Below are 22,145 nucleotides of genomic sequence, written 5' to 3'. Positions count from 1 at the left end.
ACACATATAGAAAAAACCTCGAATCTTTTGCATATCTTGAAATTTTACGGTGTCCTGAGTCCAAAAATGTAAAAATTTGGGAGGGGTCATTTTTTGACCGAGCGCTACACATTTCCTTTGTTATATATAACAGCCGGAAAAGTAAAAATTATCGAATACATGTTTATATATTACTTAGAGAAGTCTTTTAGCTTTGGAATAAAAAGTTTCTATGCTCTATCTTTATTAGAACTCTATTTATTGAATCTTTTATTCTGAGGTCACGTGATGACATCAGAATTTCCGGGTCTCTTTCGGTAACAAATCCGCCCCTGGTCGGAGTCGGAGTCGGTAGATTTTTACGCGACTCCACAGCCCTGGTACGGAAGCAACAAACCTTGTGGAGCTGGATCTCTAGATTTAATACCATTTGTCACAGATGAATAATAAACAGAAAACTGTGCTAGTAGTAAACGAGCGATTATTCGAGTTATTAGCGGGGTTGCGACCGAAGTTTTCATCTCTAAAACGTAAACGTCGAACGTCGACGCCGCTTACGTTTTAGAGATGAAGACTTCGGTCGCAACCTCGCTATTATTATTAGATTTATAGAGATTATTAGTAGTAAACGAGGTTGCAATTTTTAATCATAGTTTTAATTTATTTAATTTAAAGTATATACTCTCCTCAAATTAGTAGTGTCTGCCCTATACATCAGTGTTTTTCAACCTGTGGGTCGCGATCCCCAGGGGGTCGCGGGTGAAAGAAAAAGATAAGTATTTGTAGGTCCTACACTACAATAAAAAAAACTAGATATAAACGGTTTGCTGTATATTAGTTAATATGACGAATTTAGCGTCTGTAATCCAAAAATATTCTTGGTAGACAAATCTCACAGCAATCTTATTGGCAAATTAAATTTATTTTATAAAGACTACATCAAATGCATTTCGGGCTGGTCTAATATTTTCCAGTCCCTCTTCAGTGAATAACCGCTGGTGGTAATTACAATGATATTTCCATGGGTAGGGATGGTAAACTTTGTACACATTTGTAAGAATCAAGTTTAAAAATCTTTTCCACATACGTGTATAATAAACATACTAAAACCAACTAATTATTAAAAATTCATTGACAAACAATTGTAAAGATAATTCCAAAGCACTACAAATTTTTAACCTCATACCATCAACACTTTACAACGTCACTCAGTAGACCATCAACACTTTACAACGGTAATCAAGTGATGACGTCTTAATACATAACCATTTATTTTTTATTTTATTCTAGCGCCATCTATCAGATTATACCAGCTATAATTTATTTCCATCCCTTTCGACTGATTTATTAAATTATTATTATTTTGTTTTCTAATTTCTATATGTTCTTTGAATTTTCTTTTATAAATATCTTTTTCAATATGTAAAATTTTTACATTGTTTCTATTAATATTACAATTATTACTATTGATGTGGTTAAACCACGGAGAATTATTATACTTAAGCCGAATGGCTGCTTCGTGTTCTTTAACTCTAGTTTCTAGTACACGCCCGGNTGGAAGCACCCAATATTATGAGATAGACTGATGCATGGAATGTTTGTGACGTTGTATCCAAAACTAAGACAATATGAACTCAAGTTTTTTTAATTCTTTTAGAATATCTATAAAATCATTTGACGGTGGCTGGTCTCTTTTAGATTTCATCAATAACTAGATCAGTATCGAAATGATCGTTCTCCATTTCGGCCAATGTGTGTCTACTTTACCCGAAAGCGCACAATCGAATGTACAACAACATGGCAGCACATGTATCTCAAAGTGTGTGGCTGATGCCCGCAAAACGCATGTTCTAACCAAAATCTATCAACGCCCATTTGAGTGTGTATATGTATGTGGAACTCCTGTTTTTTTAAAATGCACGTTACCAAAACGCACGTTTGAAAACGCCTAATTTGTACACAGCCTTAATGCCTATTGATGGATTTCACAACAAATATACCACAAAAAGAAGAGTAAACTCGAACATCCACTGATATATATATATATATATATATATATGGTCATTTATTTTAAAATTATGATTACAGTAATTTATTCTTATAACTTGATAATGACATCCGATGTTTATTTTTGATACTAGAAAATTAATCGTATTATACATGAGGCGCTAATAGTTTGAAATTAAACATATTACACAACAGATAAAACAATATTATAAAAAATAATTTGCATAAAAAATTAATTTTTTCTTTATTTTAAAAATAATTTCGAATACTCAATTTTTACAAGTTTATAATATTTTCAAAATTTTTCTACTTATTCCACACCACAAATATATTATTGATAGGCCTACTTATGTTACAAGTGAAAAATGTTAGTCTGGATTATTTTACGTTTTCCTACTGGGAATTAACCTATCAGCTGTTACATAATTAAATTTTACAATTTAAACAGACCTTAAACATAAATAGAACTAGATTTCACATAAATAGAACTAGAAATGTTTCATTGACGATATAAACAAAGGCTTTGATTATAATTTATATCAATTCATAGAATTTTTAAATACAATAACAGATGTTAGTTCATTTATCACTTGTTTTAATTATACGACACAATTTAATGTTTCTAGATCCATTTACAAATAATAACTAATGATAGTAACCTGTCACTCTGGAGTAGCGAATTAAGTCCGGGACAAAAACCTCAAAAGCTTTTTATGGGTGATCTATCTCGAATATTTTGGACTTCATCTATTCTCAGCCAGGCCTACAATAGGAATCCATCACGGTAAGTGTAAAACGGCTCTACTAGCCCCCATACAGTGGAAAGTCTAAATATGAAAAAAAATAAGTTAAAATAGTTTATCACAATCAACAACATGATATAAGGAAGAAATAATTCTATTAATGTTATCTCTTTACTGTTCTGAGAGTGCCGGATTTGAGCCCAGTCAGATTTTCAAAATTTTAATGGGTGGTTTGAGTGTGTAATAAAGAAAATCTCGTCTCTCGTCATCTGGCTGCCCCATTGCAGGAACCCTTTTTAGTACTCACAGAATGAAAAGACCAAATGTTTCAGCTTTACAAGTCTTCTAAAGTATTAAATTCAGAATAGGTATAGGATTGCTGTATATTTTAATTCTAAATTTAGTTCCAGTTATTTAAGAACGAATACATAACTTATTTTTATTATTTAATAATTTTCTGACTTCAATAGCAATGATTCAACAATTTTAAAAATTCTAAGATTAATTTAAAGAAATTATTGTGTATTAAAAATTCTTTTTCAAATCGCATTCAAGAAATTAATAAACTTTAATAGCCTGTTTATTTTACAGTACAATTGGTTTTTCGATCGATATTTAAAGAAAGAAAATTAAATACGTAGTTTTTAAAATTACTGATATAGTTTAAATATGGACCTGGGGGTCGCCAGAATTTTTTAACTTGTAAAGGGGTCGCGTATTCAAGAAGGTTGAAAAACACTGCTATACATCATACTCTTCCTTTAACAATAGTGTCGGGCCGATCATCTATTAACTGCTTTCAAGGGAAAGTTTTGAATTGAAATAACACGACTTTCAATTTGCATCGGAGGTTTTATATAGTTAATCAGGCGCCTCCTGCCTGTAAGATCTCCATATCTGGTATCGGATTTTATCTATCTGATTCTGTTCCTGAAATTAAGGAAAGACAGACGGACGACAGTGAAACTTTATAGTCTACAATTTTTTCACATTGCAGCCCAATTATGGCAATATATAATTTAGCATTTATTATCGTTTTTACACTTTGTTTTAACCGCTTACATTTTTATAATTCGTAGCTACATGGTAAAATATCATTATCATTCTTCATGATTTATAACCGAATAAAATTAGGCAAATTATTGTTTGAAAGCCTGATAGTCTCTCTCTCTCTATATATATATATACAGTACAACCTCAATTATCCGGACCTCCGTTATCCGGATTTTCGATTATCCGGATTGTTCAAAATAAACAAAAATTTTACGAATTTNATGAAGATAAACATTCAAAATTTCCAAAATGATTCTTTAAAATTAATTTATGAAGTTAATTTTATATTTACTTCAGCTTAACAAAATTTAAACACAAAAACTATTTTAAGAGTCTTTAACTGTATTTTAATTTGCATAAACTAAATTTTATCGATTAATTCAGGCTAATAAAACTAAATTATTAAATGAGATTCGATTTTAAAGAATAATTTTAATTTTAAAGGTGCTGAAGAGGCAAGCAGATCTATTGAAAAAACTAATCCGAAATCATTGGAGTACGTAATTCCTCCTCCAGAGATAAGGGTATCTTGGTTTATGCTTTACTTCAGATTCAGAAATATTTAAATAATATTCTGGTAGTAAAGAGCTTTTTTAAAATAGGATCTATGCCGAGACGAATTAAATATGTGTTTAGATCTAATCGAAGAGCATAAACAAGTAAGAGAATTTTAAAACCATTAATATTTTATTTAGAGTGTGTAAAAATTAGCTTAAACTTTTACACACAATATGATTTGATGTAAATTTGCATTTTCTAAAATAAAAATTTCAATGTTTTTTAATTATTAAAGCCAAACGCTCTACCTGATTGTTGTTCAAGTTACAGTATGGTAAGTATCAGTATAAAAATTATATAACTTTTAATGTATGATTAAAAATAATATAGAGGAATATAAATTCGTGTTTGATATACTTATAAAAAAAAATACATTTAATATTTTAATTTTTATAGTGTATGTACGATGAAATTGTTGGCTAGAAGATTTAATCGTATTATACATGAGGCGCTAATAGTTTGAAATTAAACATATTACACAACAGATAAAACAATATTATAAAAAATAATTTGCATAAAAAATTAATTTTTTCTTTATTTTAAAAATAATTTCGAATACTCAATTTTTACAAGTTTATAATATTTTCAAAATTTTTCTACTTATTCCACACCACAAATATATTATTGATAGGCCTACTTATGTTACAAGTGAAAAATGTTAGTCTGGATTATTTTACGTTTTCCTACTGGGAATTAACCTATCAGCTGTTACATAATTAAATTTTACAATTTAAACAGACCTTAAACATAAATAGAACTAGATTTCACATAAATAGAACTAGAAATGTTTCATTGACGATATAAACAAAGGCTTTGATTATAATTTATATCAATTCATAGAATTTTTAAATACAATAACAGATGTTAGTTCATTTATCACTTGTTTTAATTATACGACACAATTTAATGTTTCTAGATCCATTTACAAATAATAACTAATGATAGTAACCTGTCACTCTGGAGTAGCGAATTAAGTCCGGGACAAAAACCTCAAAAGCTTTTTATGGGTGATCTATCTCGAATATTTTGGACTTCATCTATTCTCAGCCAGGCCTACAATAGGAATCCATCACGGTAAGTGTAAAACGGCTCTACTAGCCCCCATACAGTGGAAAGTCTAAATATGAAAAAAAATAAGTTAAAATAGTTTATCACAATCAACAACATGATATAAGGAAGAAATAATTCTATTAATGTTATCTCTTTACTGTTCTGAGAGTGCCGGATTTGAGCCCAGTCAGATTTTCAAAATTTTAATGGGTGGTTTGAGTGTGTAATAAAGAAAATCTCGTCTCTCGTCATCTGGCTGCCCCATTGCAGGAACCCTTTTTAGTACTCACAGAATGAAAAGACCAAATGTTTCAGCTTTACAAGTCTTCTAAAGTATTAAATTCAGAATAGGTATAGGATTGCTGTATATTTTAATTCTAAATTTAGTTCCAGTTATTTAAGAACGAATACATAACTTATTTTTATTATTTAATAATTTTCTGACTTCAATAGCAATGATTCAACAATTTTAAAAATTCTAAGATTAATTTAAAGAAATTATTGTGTATTAAAAATTCTTTTTCAAATCGCATTCAAGAAATTAATAAACTTTAATAAGCTTTAAATATACGAAAAATACAAACAAACAAAAAAATTATATGTTCAAATGATATTCCTGAGAATTTATCTACCTGCCTTTTCTAGAAGGGTCAACGAACATTAACACGTGGCCTCTCAGCAGGGAGCAAACAACCAGATAACTTTTTTCTTTGTCTTTTCAATATGTTATACCTACTTCGGTGCTGGATAGATATATATTCCACAGACTACTACTTCGTGTTGAATATAGTGAGAATAATAACTTAAACCAACTGTGCAAAAATGAAGTCTCTTCTAATCATTTTCTCTTTTATTATCCTAGCCGGAGGTAAGTTATTACTTTTATTATAGAATAACAAAAAATAGCAAGAATATTCAGTGTTTTTTTAAAAAATATTATAAAAGATTTAGGTTTAAAAAGTGCTTAATATTTTTACTTTTTGAGAGTTATAATAAAGAAATGTATTTTCCATACTTATTTTTAAATATTAATTAAAAAAAATTCTAACAGACAAAATGACGAAGATAAACATTCAAAATTTCCAAAATGATTCTTTAAAATTAATTTATGAAGTTAATTTTATATTTACTTCAGCTTAACAAAATTTAAACACAAAAACTATTTTAAGAGTCTTTAACTGTATTTTAATTTGCATAAACTAAATTTTATCGATTAATTCAGGCTAATAAAACTAAATTATTAAATGAGATTCGATTTTAAAGAATAATTTTAATTTTAAAGGTGCTGAAGAGGCAAGCAGATCTATTGAAAAAACTAATCCGAAATCATTGGAGTACGTAATTCCTCCTCCAGAGATAAGGGTATCTTGGTTTATGCTTTACTTCAGATTCAGAAATATTTAAATAATATTCTGGTAGTAAAGAGCTTTTTTAAAATAGGATCTATGCCGAGACGAATTAAATATGTGTTTAGATCTAATCGAAGAGCATAAACAAGTAAGAGAATTTTAAAACCATTAATATTTTATTTAGAGTGTGTAAAAATTAGCTTAAACTTTTACACACAATATGATTTGATGTAAATTTGCATTTTCTAAAATAAAAATTTCAATGTTTTTTAATTATTAAAGCCAAACGCTCTACCTGATTGTTGTTCAAGTTACAGTATGGTAAGTATCAGTATAAAAATTATATAACTTTTAATGTATGATTAAAAATAATATAGAGGAATATAAATTCGTGTTTGATATACTTATAAAAAAAATACATTTAATATTTTAATTTTTATAGTGTATGTACGATGAAATTGTTGGCTAGAAGATTTATTTTTAGAAGAAAATTATGGCTTTGTAATTTGTAATTTTTTAATATGTGTATCTAATATAGGCTGTGGTTAATAAAGGGTATAAAGATTGTATTAGTCATTTTATTATGTCTTAAAACAGTAAAATTCTGTGCAAATTTTAAAGTCTGTGCAAATTTATGTGTTAATTTATTAATTCTAAAAGAAAATCAGAATTTTACAAAAATAATATTTTAAATCGATAATTTCATTTTGATATAAACTCAAAATTATTCATCGTATTTTCGATTTTCGGGACTTTATTTAAAATTTTTCGAATTAAAAACAGATTTTTCGAATGTTATATGTTATCTTAGAGCTTTCTATACTATAGAAATGGGAGAAAATCAAACAAAACATGCTGTCAATTTTGATATTTTGGCAAAACAAACACACTGTAAGTATTTCCAAAATGTTTACATTTTCATATCTATTATTTACTTTATTATTATTATTATTTATTAGATTAAAAACCGCATTATTACTATAGTATATCTAATTTAAGATACACTTTTTCTTATATACTTTCGAAATTAAAGCGGATTGTATCTTTAAATTTGTGGCATTCTTTGACACACTTTGAAGTTCTTTATGTAAATAAATTTTATAATATTCTACTTGTATTTTCTATTAATTCTATTTAATTTTAAATATATTATTAATCCTTTTATTCAAATTATTATCAACGATACTTATAATTATCATTCAATTTTTTCCTATAAATTCCATTTTGAAAATCAAAATGCACCTTAAATTCGAATGTAGTATGGTGTTATTTCATAAGTTTACAAGATATTAAATGAAAAAAATCATTATTAATGCATATTTTTCAATTTTTTTGTCTAGTTCATAAGAAACTACTGCTACAATGGTAAGTTAAATTATCTATTATTAAAATAATTAAAAATATATAACATATTATTCTGCAGGTACGATGATTTTATGACACTGTGTCCTTCTGGAGGAATGACAAAAGCCGTAAGTTATTTAATTTCAAAATTCCTTTAATTATTAAGATTTTAGAGAGATTTTAATTTTAAAACATTTAAATATTTCCTATGAAATCCCGTAGTTCTATACTTTGATATATAATTTAAAAATTTAATTCTTTCAGAAATTTCAGCTTACTTTTAGCGAATTTTTTCCAACTGAAGATTCTTTTCAGTTATTAGATCACATTTTTAATGTCTTCAGCGAATCCAAGGTTAATTAGTTTTAATTATTTTGATTAAAATAAATATTGAATTATAAAACTGATTAACTAAAATATCTATATATTTTCAGAATGGATTAATCAATTTTTTGGATTTTGTAAGAATTGTTCGTATTACTAGCAATGGAACTCCTGAAGAAAAACTAGATTGTACGTATTTATCTTTGAATTGTATTTTTATAATTCCAGACAAATTAAGCATTAGCCAGATTTTTATGATCAGAAAAAATAATATTTTGTTAATTTTTTACCAATTAAGTTATGATAACTAAATATAGAATGAAAGAATTTAATTTTATTAATACAGCATGATTAACATGCAAATATATGCATTTTAATTTTAGGAATAATTCAGTCTGATGAATCTCATGATATCCTTTTGACGTGTAAGACTGTACAATACTAAATATATTTAAAGTTTGGAAATTAATAAGTTAGTTTCATTCAGAAGTTTGAATTTCTTAAGTGACAAAAAAGCCTATGTAAAAAGTCTATATTGAAACTGTATATGTTATAACAGATTACAAAAGAATAAAAAAAATAATAACTTGATCAGACAGATTAGAGAAAACCTAACAGCATCATTATAATTAAGAGTTAGGCCAAGTTTCAAATTATAATATATTTCTAGTAAAAATTTAAATCATAGCATCGGAAAGAATTATCTCAATTTTGAATATGCTTTATTTTGCATATTTGAAATAAGTTGTAGATACTTAACGTGTTTAGTGTTACATAAAAACGTAGACTTTACAAGCTTAATAGTTGAATGAATAGTTTTGGAGACAGTATGGTGAAATTTGTTTTCAATCAATCGTGCTAATTTTTGATTCATTTTGCATACACATAGTATATGCAGTGTACTTGTACTATACATACATACATAATAGTTAGAGTAATTTTAACGCTTTTATCAAATGTTATAATTTTAATATATATTTGCACATTTACTTTTAACAATAGGGCTGAAAGTAAATGTACAAAACTAGTGAATACTTCAAACAATCATTTAGAAATGTTTGCTTCTAATTCTTATTTTATAACAAAAACTTAACAGCTTGTTACATAAATTTTAGATATACAGAGTATCCAGACTTATTTATTTGAAGAAAGTAATTAGTTTTAAAATTTAAACTTATATACCTAGCTAGTTTCCGTAATAACGCAGTAATAGGTTGTTTTTGAAAATAACTGCACAAATTGACAACTTTCAAAGAGGGCTATTTAAATATTTACATACTCATATTTTAATGCAGATCGTTCCAGAAAATTCCCGCCCTCATAAGGTGCCGAAAAATCAATTTAAAAATAGATTGAGCATGTAATAGCTTGCATTTAACAGCGAATTAAGATAAAACCAGAAGTGAAGATCTTAGTGAAGTTCTTTCCCAACTCCGTCTCGTTGAGTTGGTTTCCGTGTGTATCACGATTCGATGTAGTGATCCAGGTTCGATGGAAAGCACGCCTCCACACTCAAATTGATAATATTTACAGTTTATTTACAGATTCTATATGTAGAAGGTACAAATTCGAAAACATAATACATATATACAGGATAACAATGCGTGGTGACTCACGTACTAAATTGATTTCTGGGAACTTTAAACTTTGAAGAGGCCTCAGTCAGCTCGTGGAGTTGGCTCAACTGCACGGTCCGTCCAGTCTCCGCACTAACTCGTCCCTGAGATGTTTACCCGAGGAGAACACTCTCTCTACGCTCAGCGGACCTTCCAAGTGCCTGAGACTACCGTGTACCAGTCTCTTGCCCTTCTCTCCTCCTCTCTCGTTCGCCCCGCAATTTAAGGATTTTTTGGACGGGGACTTCCGACCAATCACAACCCCTTCTTGCCCGAACAGCTTACATTCGGGTCCGCCGTCATCCGACGAGAGTGAAGCTTACATAAACGTCCGCCACTTATTTACTCAGTTGTTTACCATATGGCAAATGATCCAACGTCTGACTACAGGTGGGCCCAATTGACAAAGCCGGCGCTTCCTTTGTTTTCCCTCTGCTTACAAGTGAACACCTTACAAGTGGTATTACCCACCGCACGTGGGTCCAATTGACAAGGTCGCGTCTCTTTTGTTCCCACTCTGCTAAAAGGTCAATACTTTACACCAGGGTTGAAAAAATCGTTTCTTTTCTAGTGAATTACAGCAAGTACTGTATCATGACTGACAAAAATTATTTAGAAATTTATTAATGTTATCGAGTAAGGTAAAAAATACAGAATTATCTCAATTTAACAAAGTATTTTTAATTGAGTGAAGAGGTGTTCGCTAGAAGCGAAAGCCTGTTAAAGTGAATGTGTTTTAAAAACAACTTAGCCTATATAAATAACGAACTTAACTAACGTAAGCATTAATAAAATATTACTATAATGGTGTATATTGAGCAATTTATACAAGCTACTAAAACATCTGTTAATCTTTTAAGTTCGAAGTCCGTTAAATTGAGAACCTACTGTACTTAGCTTATAAAACAATGCTCTAGAAATGCGTTTTAAGGTTAATAAGGATATTATTAGCGTAGTTATATTCGCTAGATAGAAAGGAGGAAAAATGAAAGAGAGAAGTTACAGGGCAGCTGAAATGATGATATACAGAGTGTTTCAGAAATGTGTGTAAAAAATGGAGATATTACAGAGAGGTTAATTTTAAGTTGAATACTCTAGTTCCATTTTTTGATTTGAAGCGTTCTTTTTAAGTTATAAGTTATTAAGGAAATCTTGTCATTTTCTGTTCAGTGAAAAACGATTTCTGATGTATGAAAATATATGTTAATAATTGCATGTTAGTTTGATATCTATCATTTATATATCTGCAATACAATATTGATTTATTATTTGAATTTTGACCCTTTTTTGTAACAATACTGGCTATAAGGGAAGAATTCGTTAGTAAGCTATCAAAGCTTTTATAGACATTACTGAACAGGGTCAAACGGTCTAAAATTTCAAAATAATAACGTCTGAAAGCGGGTAAATTCAAATAATAAATTAATATTGCCGTTAATAAATGAAGGGTATCAAACCATCAGAGGTTAAACGTTGTTTTCGCTAAACAGGAAATGACGTCACGAGTTTTTAATCGCATATAACTCGAAAAGAACTTTTTTACTCATATTTCTAAAACAATTATGTACCTCATAATTTTGTCATAATTTTGTTTGCATTCTTCAGAATTTGTTGAATTTTAATGGAAATTTTTTGTAAACTGGTAATGATATATATATATATATATATAGTATTTCAATTAGAGAAATTAACTATATGTTTTAATAAAAGGCTGTATGTACTAACTATTAAGAACCATAATAATCGAAAGTATTAAAACATTGTACTCGATAAAGAATTGAAGACTATATTCATTAAAAATACTGTGTGAGTACACTTGATGTTTAAACATCCCAAAGAAATTTAAAAACTTAAGTTAGTACTCGAACAATATAAACGAGGGACATCACTAACTTTGATTTATTGCAATAGAACTGAGCCTTAGCGTTGCCGCTTTTTTAATTAAAACTTTTAATATTAGTATTAGTACATATAAATTATCTTCCGCTCCATCTAACCCGAGCGCTGACACGTGCATTTAAGGGCGTGCGTGTATGTGTGTGTGATCAGAAGAAAATGTTGCTGGCCGCACAAGAAGGCAATCCAATCCTTACATTTGTGACCACAGAGAGGCGATCCTTACACTTGCTGCCAATTTTCCGTTAGGTATATGCAAAGCTGTTTTTTTGGCCCATAAATTTCATTAGAAGAGCTCAATCGTGTCAGGGAGAATTGACATTGTCACTTTGACCCCACTGTAACTCGAAAACGAACTCATAAACCACCACTTTTTAATTACTTTTTTAAATTCCTCGTCACACTTAAATTAATGGAAAATGGTAAATTTTGATCAAAAGTTATCAATCATTTTTTGAGGAAGAACACAATTCTGTAAGCTAAATATAAGCGGCTACGCTGACGCTCCTCCTCAATTAAGAAACTCGCAAAAGTAATTTCCTATTTTATCCCCAAATCGAGTATATATGAAAATGTTTGCATAATTCTGCGAAGAGTTATGTTCTTGATAGTGTAAATAGTTCTGACAAAATGTAAATGGAGAACGTATAAAACGAGAACTAGGTGTATTTTACTTCTAGTCTAACATGTAACCAAAGAGACATTTAGATTAAATGGAAGAAAATGTTAGTAATGTCATAAAATAAAAATATAAAACAAAAAATTTAAAATTATATAGTTCTTTCATCCATTCAGTTTGTTCAAAAGAAATGTAATGGAATGAGAGTATATTTCAGATTTATACTTAAACCGTAACATTCGTAAGCTTACATACAATTTACATAAAAGTTCATATAGTAATTTTCTGATGTTTTCGTTAATTAGTATGAACAAAGTTTATCTTACAAGAAGAGGTCACGACGTGGTAATCGCAGTTTCGATGATATTGTTTGTATGGATAAGCCTTGGCACGAACCTTTATTGAGCAAAAGAAGAAAGTGCGCTTCTCAAACGTTTTCAAGAAAATCGAAGTTAAAATATTTGTAATTACACGAGCTTATATATTTTGTCTATTCATTTTCTATTAATAATGCGCATTTTCTTTGTTTTTTGAAAATTCGTTTTCGAAAAATTGTCTGTTAAAAAAATTAAAGTTTAAATTTGGGAATGCAAGACTACTATGAATAATTTGATACTTTAAGCAAGTAAATAAACTCAAAAAAATTATTAGTTATAATTAACTCCCAATATCAAATTGAATTGTTATGTATGACAGTAAACAATCATTTTTCAATGTCACTCATCAGATTTCTTATTGTTTACAACATATTTTCATTTTTATATAAGCATATAGTAAAAATGAATAAGTATATGAAGTAAGAATAAAAAATGAATAAATAATAAAAAAATGAAGTAAGAATAATAAAATCATAAACTCTAAGATTATTAATGATTCTAGTTTTAAAAACAAACTTTTAAATTTATTTTAAACGATTCCGAAAACGAATTTTAAAAATAGACGAAATAGATGTTTTTAATAAAAAATATAAAAACAAAATGTATAAACTTATATAGTTTGCAAATATTTTATGTAAAAATTGCATTGATTCGAAAAAAAATGTTTACTCATAGAGACTCAAACCAAAGATCTTGCAATTAGTAGTGAGGTATACTGCTGCCGAACTAAGATATCTTCACTTAAATATTAAACAATGCATACTTATAAATCGCTCGGGATATTTTAACTTCGATTATCTTAAAACGTTTGAGAAGCACGTTGTCTCCCTTTGCTCAATAAAGGTTCATACTAATGCTTATCTACACAAACAAATCATTGAAAACTGTAATGATCTCCACTTGTTAGTTTAAATCAAAATTTGCTATAAACATTTTTGCATTTACGACTAATTTTTTTTCCTTTGAGTAATGTGTTTCAAAACGATTAATTAATTGAATATTTGAAATTTTTGAACCGACGTTATATATTAATAAAGAATCTGAAATATGATTTTTTACTTTCCAGACTGCTATATATAACAGAAGGAAAGTATGACGGTCAAAAATTACACACAAAGATAAAAAAAAAATCGGGAGTAATTTCTGTATTTATGGATGTTAGCGTGTGTGGGGGGACGATTTTGTTCACCCTGTTGAAGCCTATTCCTGTACTTTTTGTTAAAATTTTCTGAAATTTTGCGGGAAGGTTTGTTTATTAGGGGGATTGATGCTATTAAATTTTTGTGAGTAAAGGTCGAGAGGGTGGAGAGATAAAAGGGGGTCATATCTCTAGTAGGGTCGAACTTAATGACGATTTTATTCGTTATTAGCATTTACAATTTTTTTTTTATAAAATCCATCCCTACCCTCAAAAGTAAGGTTTTTTGCCATTTTATGATAGTTAATAACATAAAAAGTTTTTTAAACAAAATATCATAACAGATGGCGCCACCAAATGTTGCCGGAAAAGTTAAGCAACTCTTTGCTGGAGTTTTTTTAATAATGAATATTATATTTAAAAAAAGGTGTATAGCTTAGCTTAAGATAAATGCATTTTATCGAACTTTATTAAGGTTGAAAAAGAACAATTTTAAATTTTATTTAATTAATTCTTATTAAATACAGAGATAAATAAACTATCTCCTAATTTATATAATTTTAATTCGATATAAATATAATTTTGAAGTAAACTTATAAAAAAGCTATACCAGGTTAGTATTCTTAAGCAAGCTTCGATCGATAATGAATCATATAATTGGCATAATTCGAATATTTGACCACCACTAAAGTTCATATAGAATGATTTTTCACAAATTGACTCTCTATTCTGTCTCTGTTATAATAGTAAATTATTATTGCAGTGGCATTTAAACTATACGACATCAACAACGATGGGATAATTAGCAAAGAGGACATGTTGAATGTAGTGAAAGGGATTTATCGTTGGAGAGAAGCCAACGAACGACAGTATAAGAAAAAAGCTGAATTTATAATTAATTCTGTCTTTGAAGAATTTGATAAGGTATTTAAATTTTTAATCTCAATCAATTGGAAGTGTTCAATTTAAATTAAGAATATTTTCTAATTAAAATATACATTTGTTTTGTATCTACAGGATAATGAAAATAAAATCTATCGTGATGACTTTATACAAGGANTATGTAGTATGTGATGAATATACAATCTCATTTTATATTTATAATATTAATCTTACGATTAAGTATTAAAACATTAAATTTTATTACAGTAATATTTGTTTAAAGTATTTTAAAAAACGTGAAAATACTATTGATATTTTTAAAAAGTTTATATTAAAAAGATGTAATTTAACATTTAAACATCAGAAATGCTTATTAAATATAATTTTCCTATTGTTTAAGTAATAATATACCGAAAAATCATTATGAAATATCATATATAAAATATTTTCACTACACTATAACAAAGGAATCAATATATGTTTATATTAAAGTTTAAAGAGTAATTTTTTCATTCGTAACCATAATTTATAATCTACAAAACTAAGAATAAGCTACGGGAAAAAATACAAATGATAAAATATCTAATCATTCTGTAAAAATTTTCGATATATCTAACTCATCTAACATACACATATAATAAATTTCCATGCTACTTTATATACCGAAATGGTTTAAAACGTGCATGTTACATTATTATTAGATGATTGGTTAGAATGTAAATAAAATAAAATTCTTAGAGCCTACATCCAGTCGTCTAAAGGCGGGTTCAAGGCCACTTAAACTGGTTTTTCACGGCGATGAGAGAAAGAAAATGAAAGTGTTTCGACTGGGAGTTCATTGCATTGAATGATCTTCAATAATTAATATAGAATCGGACAATTCCATTAAGATATTGAAATCAACAAGCAAAACCACGTGTTTGATAAGATTTAGTTTCCATACATAACCACGTGAATGTCACTCAACCCCTAGCGGTTATCGAGGAAATCATAGTAGTTGGAGCGCATCTCGGTCGAGAGAAGCTAAAATTAAACAACGTTAATCACCGTCTCTACATTCGAGCCATGTTAAAGCATTTATAGGTAAGTAAATTCATCCTTCATTGTTTCACTTAACTTTAAAAGACGTACAGTACAGCGTTTTAGTCAGATGAACGGAAGATAACAAAATTGTTCTCATGGATAAACAACACTTCTGAAAGTTTGCGAAAATAAAACAAGCGCGCATTCGCTTATAAATTATTTATTTTTTAATTTGTTTTAGTCTGACGAATCGATTCGACCCCATAAAGTCTTCCTCACTTCGTTGAACCAAGTCCATTATTAACTGAGGCTCATGCTAATGTTTCAACATAAACTGTTTGTACTCTTTTATTCAATACATAAGTTAAATGCTCTGTTGAAAATTATATAAAAGTTTTAAAATATTTAAACGTTTAATTTTCTATAAAAAAATCTTTTAAAATTGTTAAAAAACAGAAAATGTAATGAAAAGTTATTTTGATTTTTGATTCAAAATTTATCAAGTAATGCCAAATGCCAAAATAAAAGTTTCAGCATGCTACAATTATCGACATCTAATAATTAAAAAAAAATGCACAATTTAAATTAAACTTTCTCAAAAATATATCGAAGAATTATATAAATTTACTGGCAGGAAACCTTCTAATGTAGATGTTACGTATTGACTGCATCATTTAATTTATTTTGTTTAGTCATAAACTTATGTCATAATAGTGAAATGGAAATAAAAATAAGTAACAAAATAAATTACTTAATATTGAAAATTCTCTTAGTTCTTGGAAATTTCATTAAGCAACCGTCACAAATAATTAGGATTTTATAAATTCTGAAAAAAAAGATAGAGTTGTAAGTGAATGTGATTTGGCGAGCCGTTCACGTATATTGATGTACAGTATATATGCATATAATATATTAATACGTATATTCACTATGCATGTATATAATGTTATAAATATTTTGATATCTCTTTCAATTTGAATAAATTATAAATTAGTAGTAATTCAAACACAAATTATTATTGTATTTATTTTCAGGCACTTGGCAATTTTTATCATCAAATTTTATTTAGTTGACTAAAACTAAATAAAATTTGATGATAAAAATTGCCAAGTGCCTGAAAATAAATACAATAATAATTTGTGTTTGAATTACTACTAATTTATAATTTATTCAAATTGAAAGAGATATCAAAATATTTATAACATTATATACATGCATAGTGAATATACGTATTAATATATTATATGCATATATACTGTACATCAATATACGTGAACNAAATTATAAATTCCAATAGTTTATAAAAAATATAGTTTACCTTTTTAATCTATTAATGATAGATTTTATACAGGTTAGATCTAATCATTTTATATGAATACGCATCAACATAATTTAAAACATTGTGAAAACAAACAACTTTTATTGAATAAACATAATTGTCTTTGTACGCAAAAAACTTACTTAGAAAGTATACTAATATCCTATAAACATATAAAGGTGTAATTTATTTGTTTATAAATTTTATAAAATATTTTTGAAAATAAAAAAGTTCTTAATAATAATAATAATATCGTAATGTCTCATTTAAAATCGTATTAGCATAAAAGTACGAAATTTCAAGACCAATATTTACGATTTATGTATAAAATAAAGAGTAAAAAGTAAAAAACAATTAAAAAAATAAAATAAATTTATAGATAAAACTAGAAATAAATCAAAATTCTAAAACTTTAAGTAAAATTTTGCATAGAAATATAAAGATCATTACATATATTAATTATTGTAAAAAATTTATTTAGTTTTTTTATGTATTGTCATATATAATAATATTTGTTTAATTGTTATAAGCCATTTATAATATACAATAAATTGTTATATATAACAGATATAATAATTTATACATATAACGATATGATATTTAAACACATAATAAAAATTATATATTTTTTATTTATTCTTATATATAAACAAAGTTATATGTAATAATTCCAGTTATTATATATCAGTAATTATTATTTTATAAGTTATATTTTGGATCACCTTAACCTAAATTAAATATAAATATACTAAATATTTAATATTAATTTAAATTCTTTTATTATGCTTTAAATTGTTTTATTATGCTTTTAAAGTGATAAAAGTTGGTTTATTTAGTGTAATAATTTTAAAACTTTGTTAATTGTAACAGTTAATATAATGATAATTAATGAAATTACACGACAATCCTTTTAGATGGTTATTTACTTAAAATTCTATAATTTTTTTTTTCGTTAATATAATTAGAAAATAATTTTCTTTATTTCAACAAGCAAATTAGAGAAAATAAAACAAATAATTTATTTAAGTAAATATTTAATTAATACGTTTAAAAAATATAGTGTTTGTTATTCTGACGACAAACCTATAACTAAAAATTATTACTATGAATTAATATTAACTTTTTTTATATAAATTCAATATATCCATTCTATAAATAAGACAAATTGACTCACATATTCAAGTGCACAATAATACTGTACAGTACAGTATATAGGCATAATAGGAAAAGAGATGTAAGCAGGTGTTGATCTTCGTTAGTTTTGGCAGTAGGCCCTAGCAGATGACGAACTGATTTTTTTAGAGCAATAGTTTCCGTATATCTGTAATTATTTTCAAAGTAAAAAGAGTTAAATAACGTTTCTTTAACTTTTAGCTCTTTAAACTTCTTTTTATTTATTTAAAACGAAGAAGAAAACAAGATAATTACATAACTTTATTAGCAAAAATTAATAGATAATTAACATGCTAATAAATAAAAAAGTCTAGAATTCTACATATTAATAGCATATTTTTATTTATTTTTACCCTATTTCTCCATATATTTCTATATTTACTTTTGAAAAATAAAAATAAATAAATATACATTTATTTTTTTCTAAAAATTATTATTATGCGAACAAAAATTGGAAAAATGCCACATTATTATATATATATCGTTCAAATATATAAATAGGGAAATGAAAAATTAACCTTGACTAGGGATTTCAAATTATAATGACATAGCACTCGTAATTATATCCGTTATTTAATTAAAATGAAAATGAAGGATAAAGAATTTATTTCAAAGCAAAACCACACAACACAATTTTTTATATCTCAAATTCTTTTTAACTATATTTATCTTGAGAATAGGGACAGATGTTACGAAATGTTTTAAAATTCTTTATCTAATTCTGGGAAATTCCTATTCTCTATATTAGATGAAGAAGCATCTTTAATGAAATTCCCGAATCATGTAAAATAAATGTTAGATATAAACATAAGTAATAGCGGAGACATTGTAATGTAATGCAATTATTCAGTAATAAAAAAATTAAACTTTAGAATGAATGCAAAGAGATTTAGCGCTGTTTTTAACAATCGAGGCTTAAATTTTTGAGAATTTAACCACTATAAATCATGTTAATAATAAAACTAACAAGATTTATAACTATTAAAACAGATATGTAACTACATAATTTGAAAAAAATTATATTACAGTAGTCCCCCGTTATATCGCGGATTCGGATATACCGCATTTTTTTTCTCCCAAATTTTAAAAGCACTTAAGTCAATAAATTTTAAAATTTGAGTGACAAAAAAGTTCGGAATATATCCAAATACTGTATACGATATAACGAAGGCTACTGTATTAATTTAAACGTCGCAGGTTTTTAACACGTGACTGCCACGTATGACACATGTGTTATACAGTAACACTTCTAAAGGGGCCATTTATAACATGTAATAAACAGAAGTTTACTTTAAAGATAGTATATAATGTATCTGCAATACATTTAATATATTATTATTCTATTTAATTTCTGTGGCCCCTGTGTCTAAGTTCAAATAATATTTTCGTGGCGCTGAACAATAGTTAATTTTGCATGTGAAAACTCACTGATGTTAAGCAAAGAGAATATGGCACTATATTTTTTTTTATTGAATAAGCACAAATACAGATCAGAAATTAACCAACAAAACAATAACTATCAGAAGAAGTAGACATTTTGATGGGAATTCACACTTCAAACTTTATTGCTATATTATAAAATAACGTAGAAAAGTTAAATATAATTTGAAAATATGAGCATTGCTTTAAAATGAAACACAAAATATTATTATGATATATAAAAAATGTCTAATGAAAAGAAATTATATTTTTGAATATGTTTAGAAAAGCATATGTTTAGAAAAGCATTTCAGGTAAATGAATGGCTCATTTTCGGAAGATAGACAATACGTAGAGACAAGTTTGGCGTTTTTCTGACTGTACTTCCACTTTTTTTGTTAATTGTTGCTTAACATATTTTGTATGTTCTCCTTGTTCTTTTGTTTTCGCTGTTTCTCTTTATTAAAAGTGTGTGAACTTTATCCTTTCTCTGTGGTTTCGGGATTTGATTTAACGCATTAGCAAACTGATAGCATTAGATTCCCTAAAATTCTAATTTTCATCTTTTTTCCTTTGACTTCTTGATACACAATGAGAGCATTCACAATTGCCATTTGCAATAATAACTCAATTCCTAATTTTCTAAACCGTTTAACACCTTTTCGAAGTGTAGTAGCATAGAAAGCTATCTGATCTGAGAAATTTATTCCTTTATGATAAGTAATAACAGCTTCTGGTTTCACCTTAATGGGTAGATGTTTTCTCTTTCTGGAAAGATTACTTGTTGATGTTCCTGCAGTGCTTTCATTATTAATGGTTGTCTCCATAATCATGTCCTCGTTATATGCATCAACATCAATAGGTTCACTTTCATCAACTTCCCACCCCCCGCTTTTCATCATAACTGGATAACTGGTTTATGTAAATTAGACAGTATCCTAACATCTCCTGTATCTTTCCATTTTAAACTACTATTTCTCTGTCATCTTCACAAATATCATTTCTTCTTTTTTCAATTTTGCTTGATTTATTTTGTTTTTGGTATTTGCTTCTTATTTTGTCTTAGTGTGCCTATTACGTGAGTTCGTTTTGTAGAAATTCTTTTGCTAAATCGTAACTTGTGTAGAAGTTATCAACAAATAAAATTCTGCCTTCATTTAGTAGAATTTTAGCCAATTATTCACATACTTTCTTAGCAAGTTCTATTTCTTTATTTTCTTTTACACTATAAACTCCATTGCAAGAAGGATTTACTTACGCAAAGTAAATCCTTCTGATGAGTATAACTTGAAAAGTTTTATACAATATTTATAGGCTTTGGAATGTATTGCTTGAAAATTAGTCTCTATCTCCAAGGAACGAGTGTTTCCTCAACTATAATTGTTTAGTCTGGGCAAAAGACTTGCTGAAATTTTTTTAGAACAAATCTAATAGTGGTATTTTTCCCAGATCATCTCCTTCTCAGACGATAATGCAAAGATAGAGAGAGATCTTTGCATTATTGGAAAAGTGAACGAATTTTAAAAGTAATTTAAATCGATTTCTTGACATAGTATTGCCGGTAATATTATTTGAGTATAAAGGATTCGTTAACCAGTATATAAAGCCGGATGCACACATGCGGCGCGTCAAGGAAAAGCGGAAGAATGACGTCACTTTTTCTCGCCGCAGAAGTCGATTTTGTGCCGCTTTTCTCGTGCCGCAAAAGTTGGTTGAATTTTATCTTTTGCGGCAACTGCCGCCAAGACGCGTTTCTATCAGCCAATAACAGTTCGTCTGGTAGTCACGTGAGAAAATACAATCACGTGGTGTTTTAATGGCGGAAAGTTCGAGGCGGTTAACCGAGATAATTAAAATCAGAATAAAGAGGAAAGGATAACAAATTTAAAACAAATTCTACACAAATAATCATATATAATTTAATTCAAAGAACAAAACAACCGAATCTTACTCGAAATAGTATTCTTTATCGAGAGATCTTGATCCACGAATAAGTCTATTTTGTACACCAGTTCTTTCTCGATCCAAAAAAGTATCTCTAATTCAAATCTTCGACAAAATCTTTTAGCTAAATAAAGCGAGTCATACAAAACAAAATTTGTAAACACGTGGATAGGGACAGTGTGTAAACACGTGGATATCGTTCGCCATCTTGAATACTGAACGCATGCGCCGAAATGTAAGCGGATTGCCGCTTGTGTGGTTGTGCTGCCGCGCGGCGAAGATGCGTTTGTGTCACCGCTTTTCCTTGCCGCGCCGCATGTGTGCATCCTGCTT

At 27.8% G+C, this 22,145-nt stretch overlaps 2 protein-coding genes and 1 long non-coding RNA gene across 4 annotated transcripts in view; 2 read left to right on the top strand and 1 right to left on the bottom strand.

Annotated features, from left to right (window-relative positions):
* Nucleotides 1-22,145, bottom strand: part of LOC111636219 (DNA helicase MCM8-like) — a 76,742-nt gene that overhangs the window by 26,170 nt on the left and 28,427 nt on the right. For both annotated transcript variants that reach the window (XM_023381426.1, XM_023381427.1), the window contains exon 2: nucleotides 18,451-18,597. In XM_023381426.1, the coding sequence (XP_023237194.1) occupies nucleotides 18,451-18,495 (45 nt within the window). In that variant the 5' untranslated portion in view covers nucleotides 18,496-18,597. The remainder of the gene's footprint in view (nucleotides 1-18,450; nucleotides 18,598-22,145) is intronic.
* On the top strand, nucleotides 4,204-4,763 carry LOC111636222. Its single transcript, XR_002758505.1, has 4 exons — nucleotides 4,204-4,306; nucleotides 4,385-4,441; nucleotides 4,576-4,614; nucleotides 4,737-4,763. It is a non-coding gene; the product is annotated as an uncharacterized LOC111636222 (long non-coding RNA).
* LOC111636220 (neuronal calcium sensor 1-like) lies at nucleotides 7,499-14,936 on the top strand. The gene is made up of 6 exons (XM_023381433.1): nucleotides 7,499-7,630; nucleotides 8,080-8,104; nucleotides 8,163-8,211; nucleotides 8,348-8,437; nucleotides 8,518-8,600; nucleotides 14,817-14,936. Exons 1-6 carry the CDS (start codon nucleotides 7,570-7,572, stop codon nucleotides 14,824-14,826), a joined length of 318 nt encoding a protein of 105 aa, XP_023237201.1. The 5' UTR covers nucleotides 7,499-7,569; the 3' UTR covers nucleotides 14,827-14,936.

The sequence above is a fragment of the Centruroides sculpturatus genome, unplaced genomic scaffold (assembly GCF_000671375.1).
Source record: "Centruroides sculpturatus isolate CEXI.00-Female unplaced genomic scaffold, Cexi_2.0 scaffold477, whole genome shotgun sequence".
In the NCBI taxonomy this organism is placed as follows: Eukaryota; Metazoa; Arthropoda; class Arachnida; order Scorpiones; family Buthidae; genus Centruroides; species Centruroides sculpturatus.
The sequence above is the reverse complement of the archived record's forward strand: the minus strand, read 5'-3'. Positions and strand labels throughout refer to the sequence as shown.

Bases quoted from the DNA above. Each gene is read 5' to 3' on its own strand.
- LOC111636220 (XM_023381433.1), top strand. From the start codon at position 7,570: ATGGGAGAAAATCAAACAAAACATGCTGTCAATTTTGATATTTTGGCA. The intron at 8,105-8,162 runs GTAAGTTAAATT...ATTATTCTGCAG, and splicing joins AAGAAACTACTGCTACAATG to GTACGATGATTTTATGACAC. The intron at 8,438-8,517 runs GTTAATTAGTTT...ATATATTTTCAG, and splicing joins ATGTCTTCAGCGAATCCAAG to AATGGATTAATCAATTTTTT.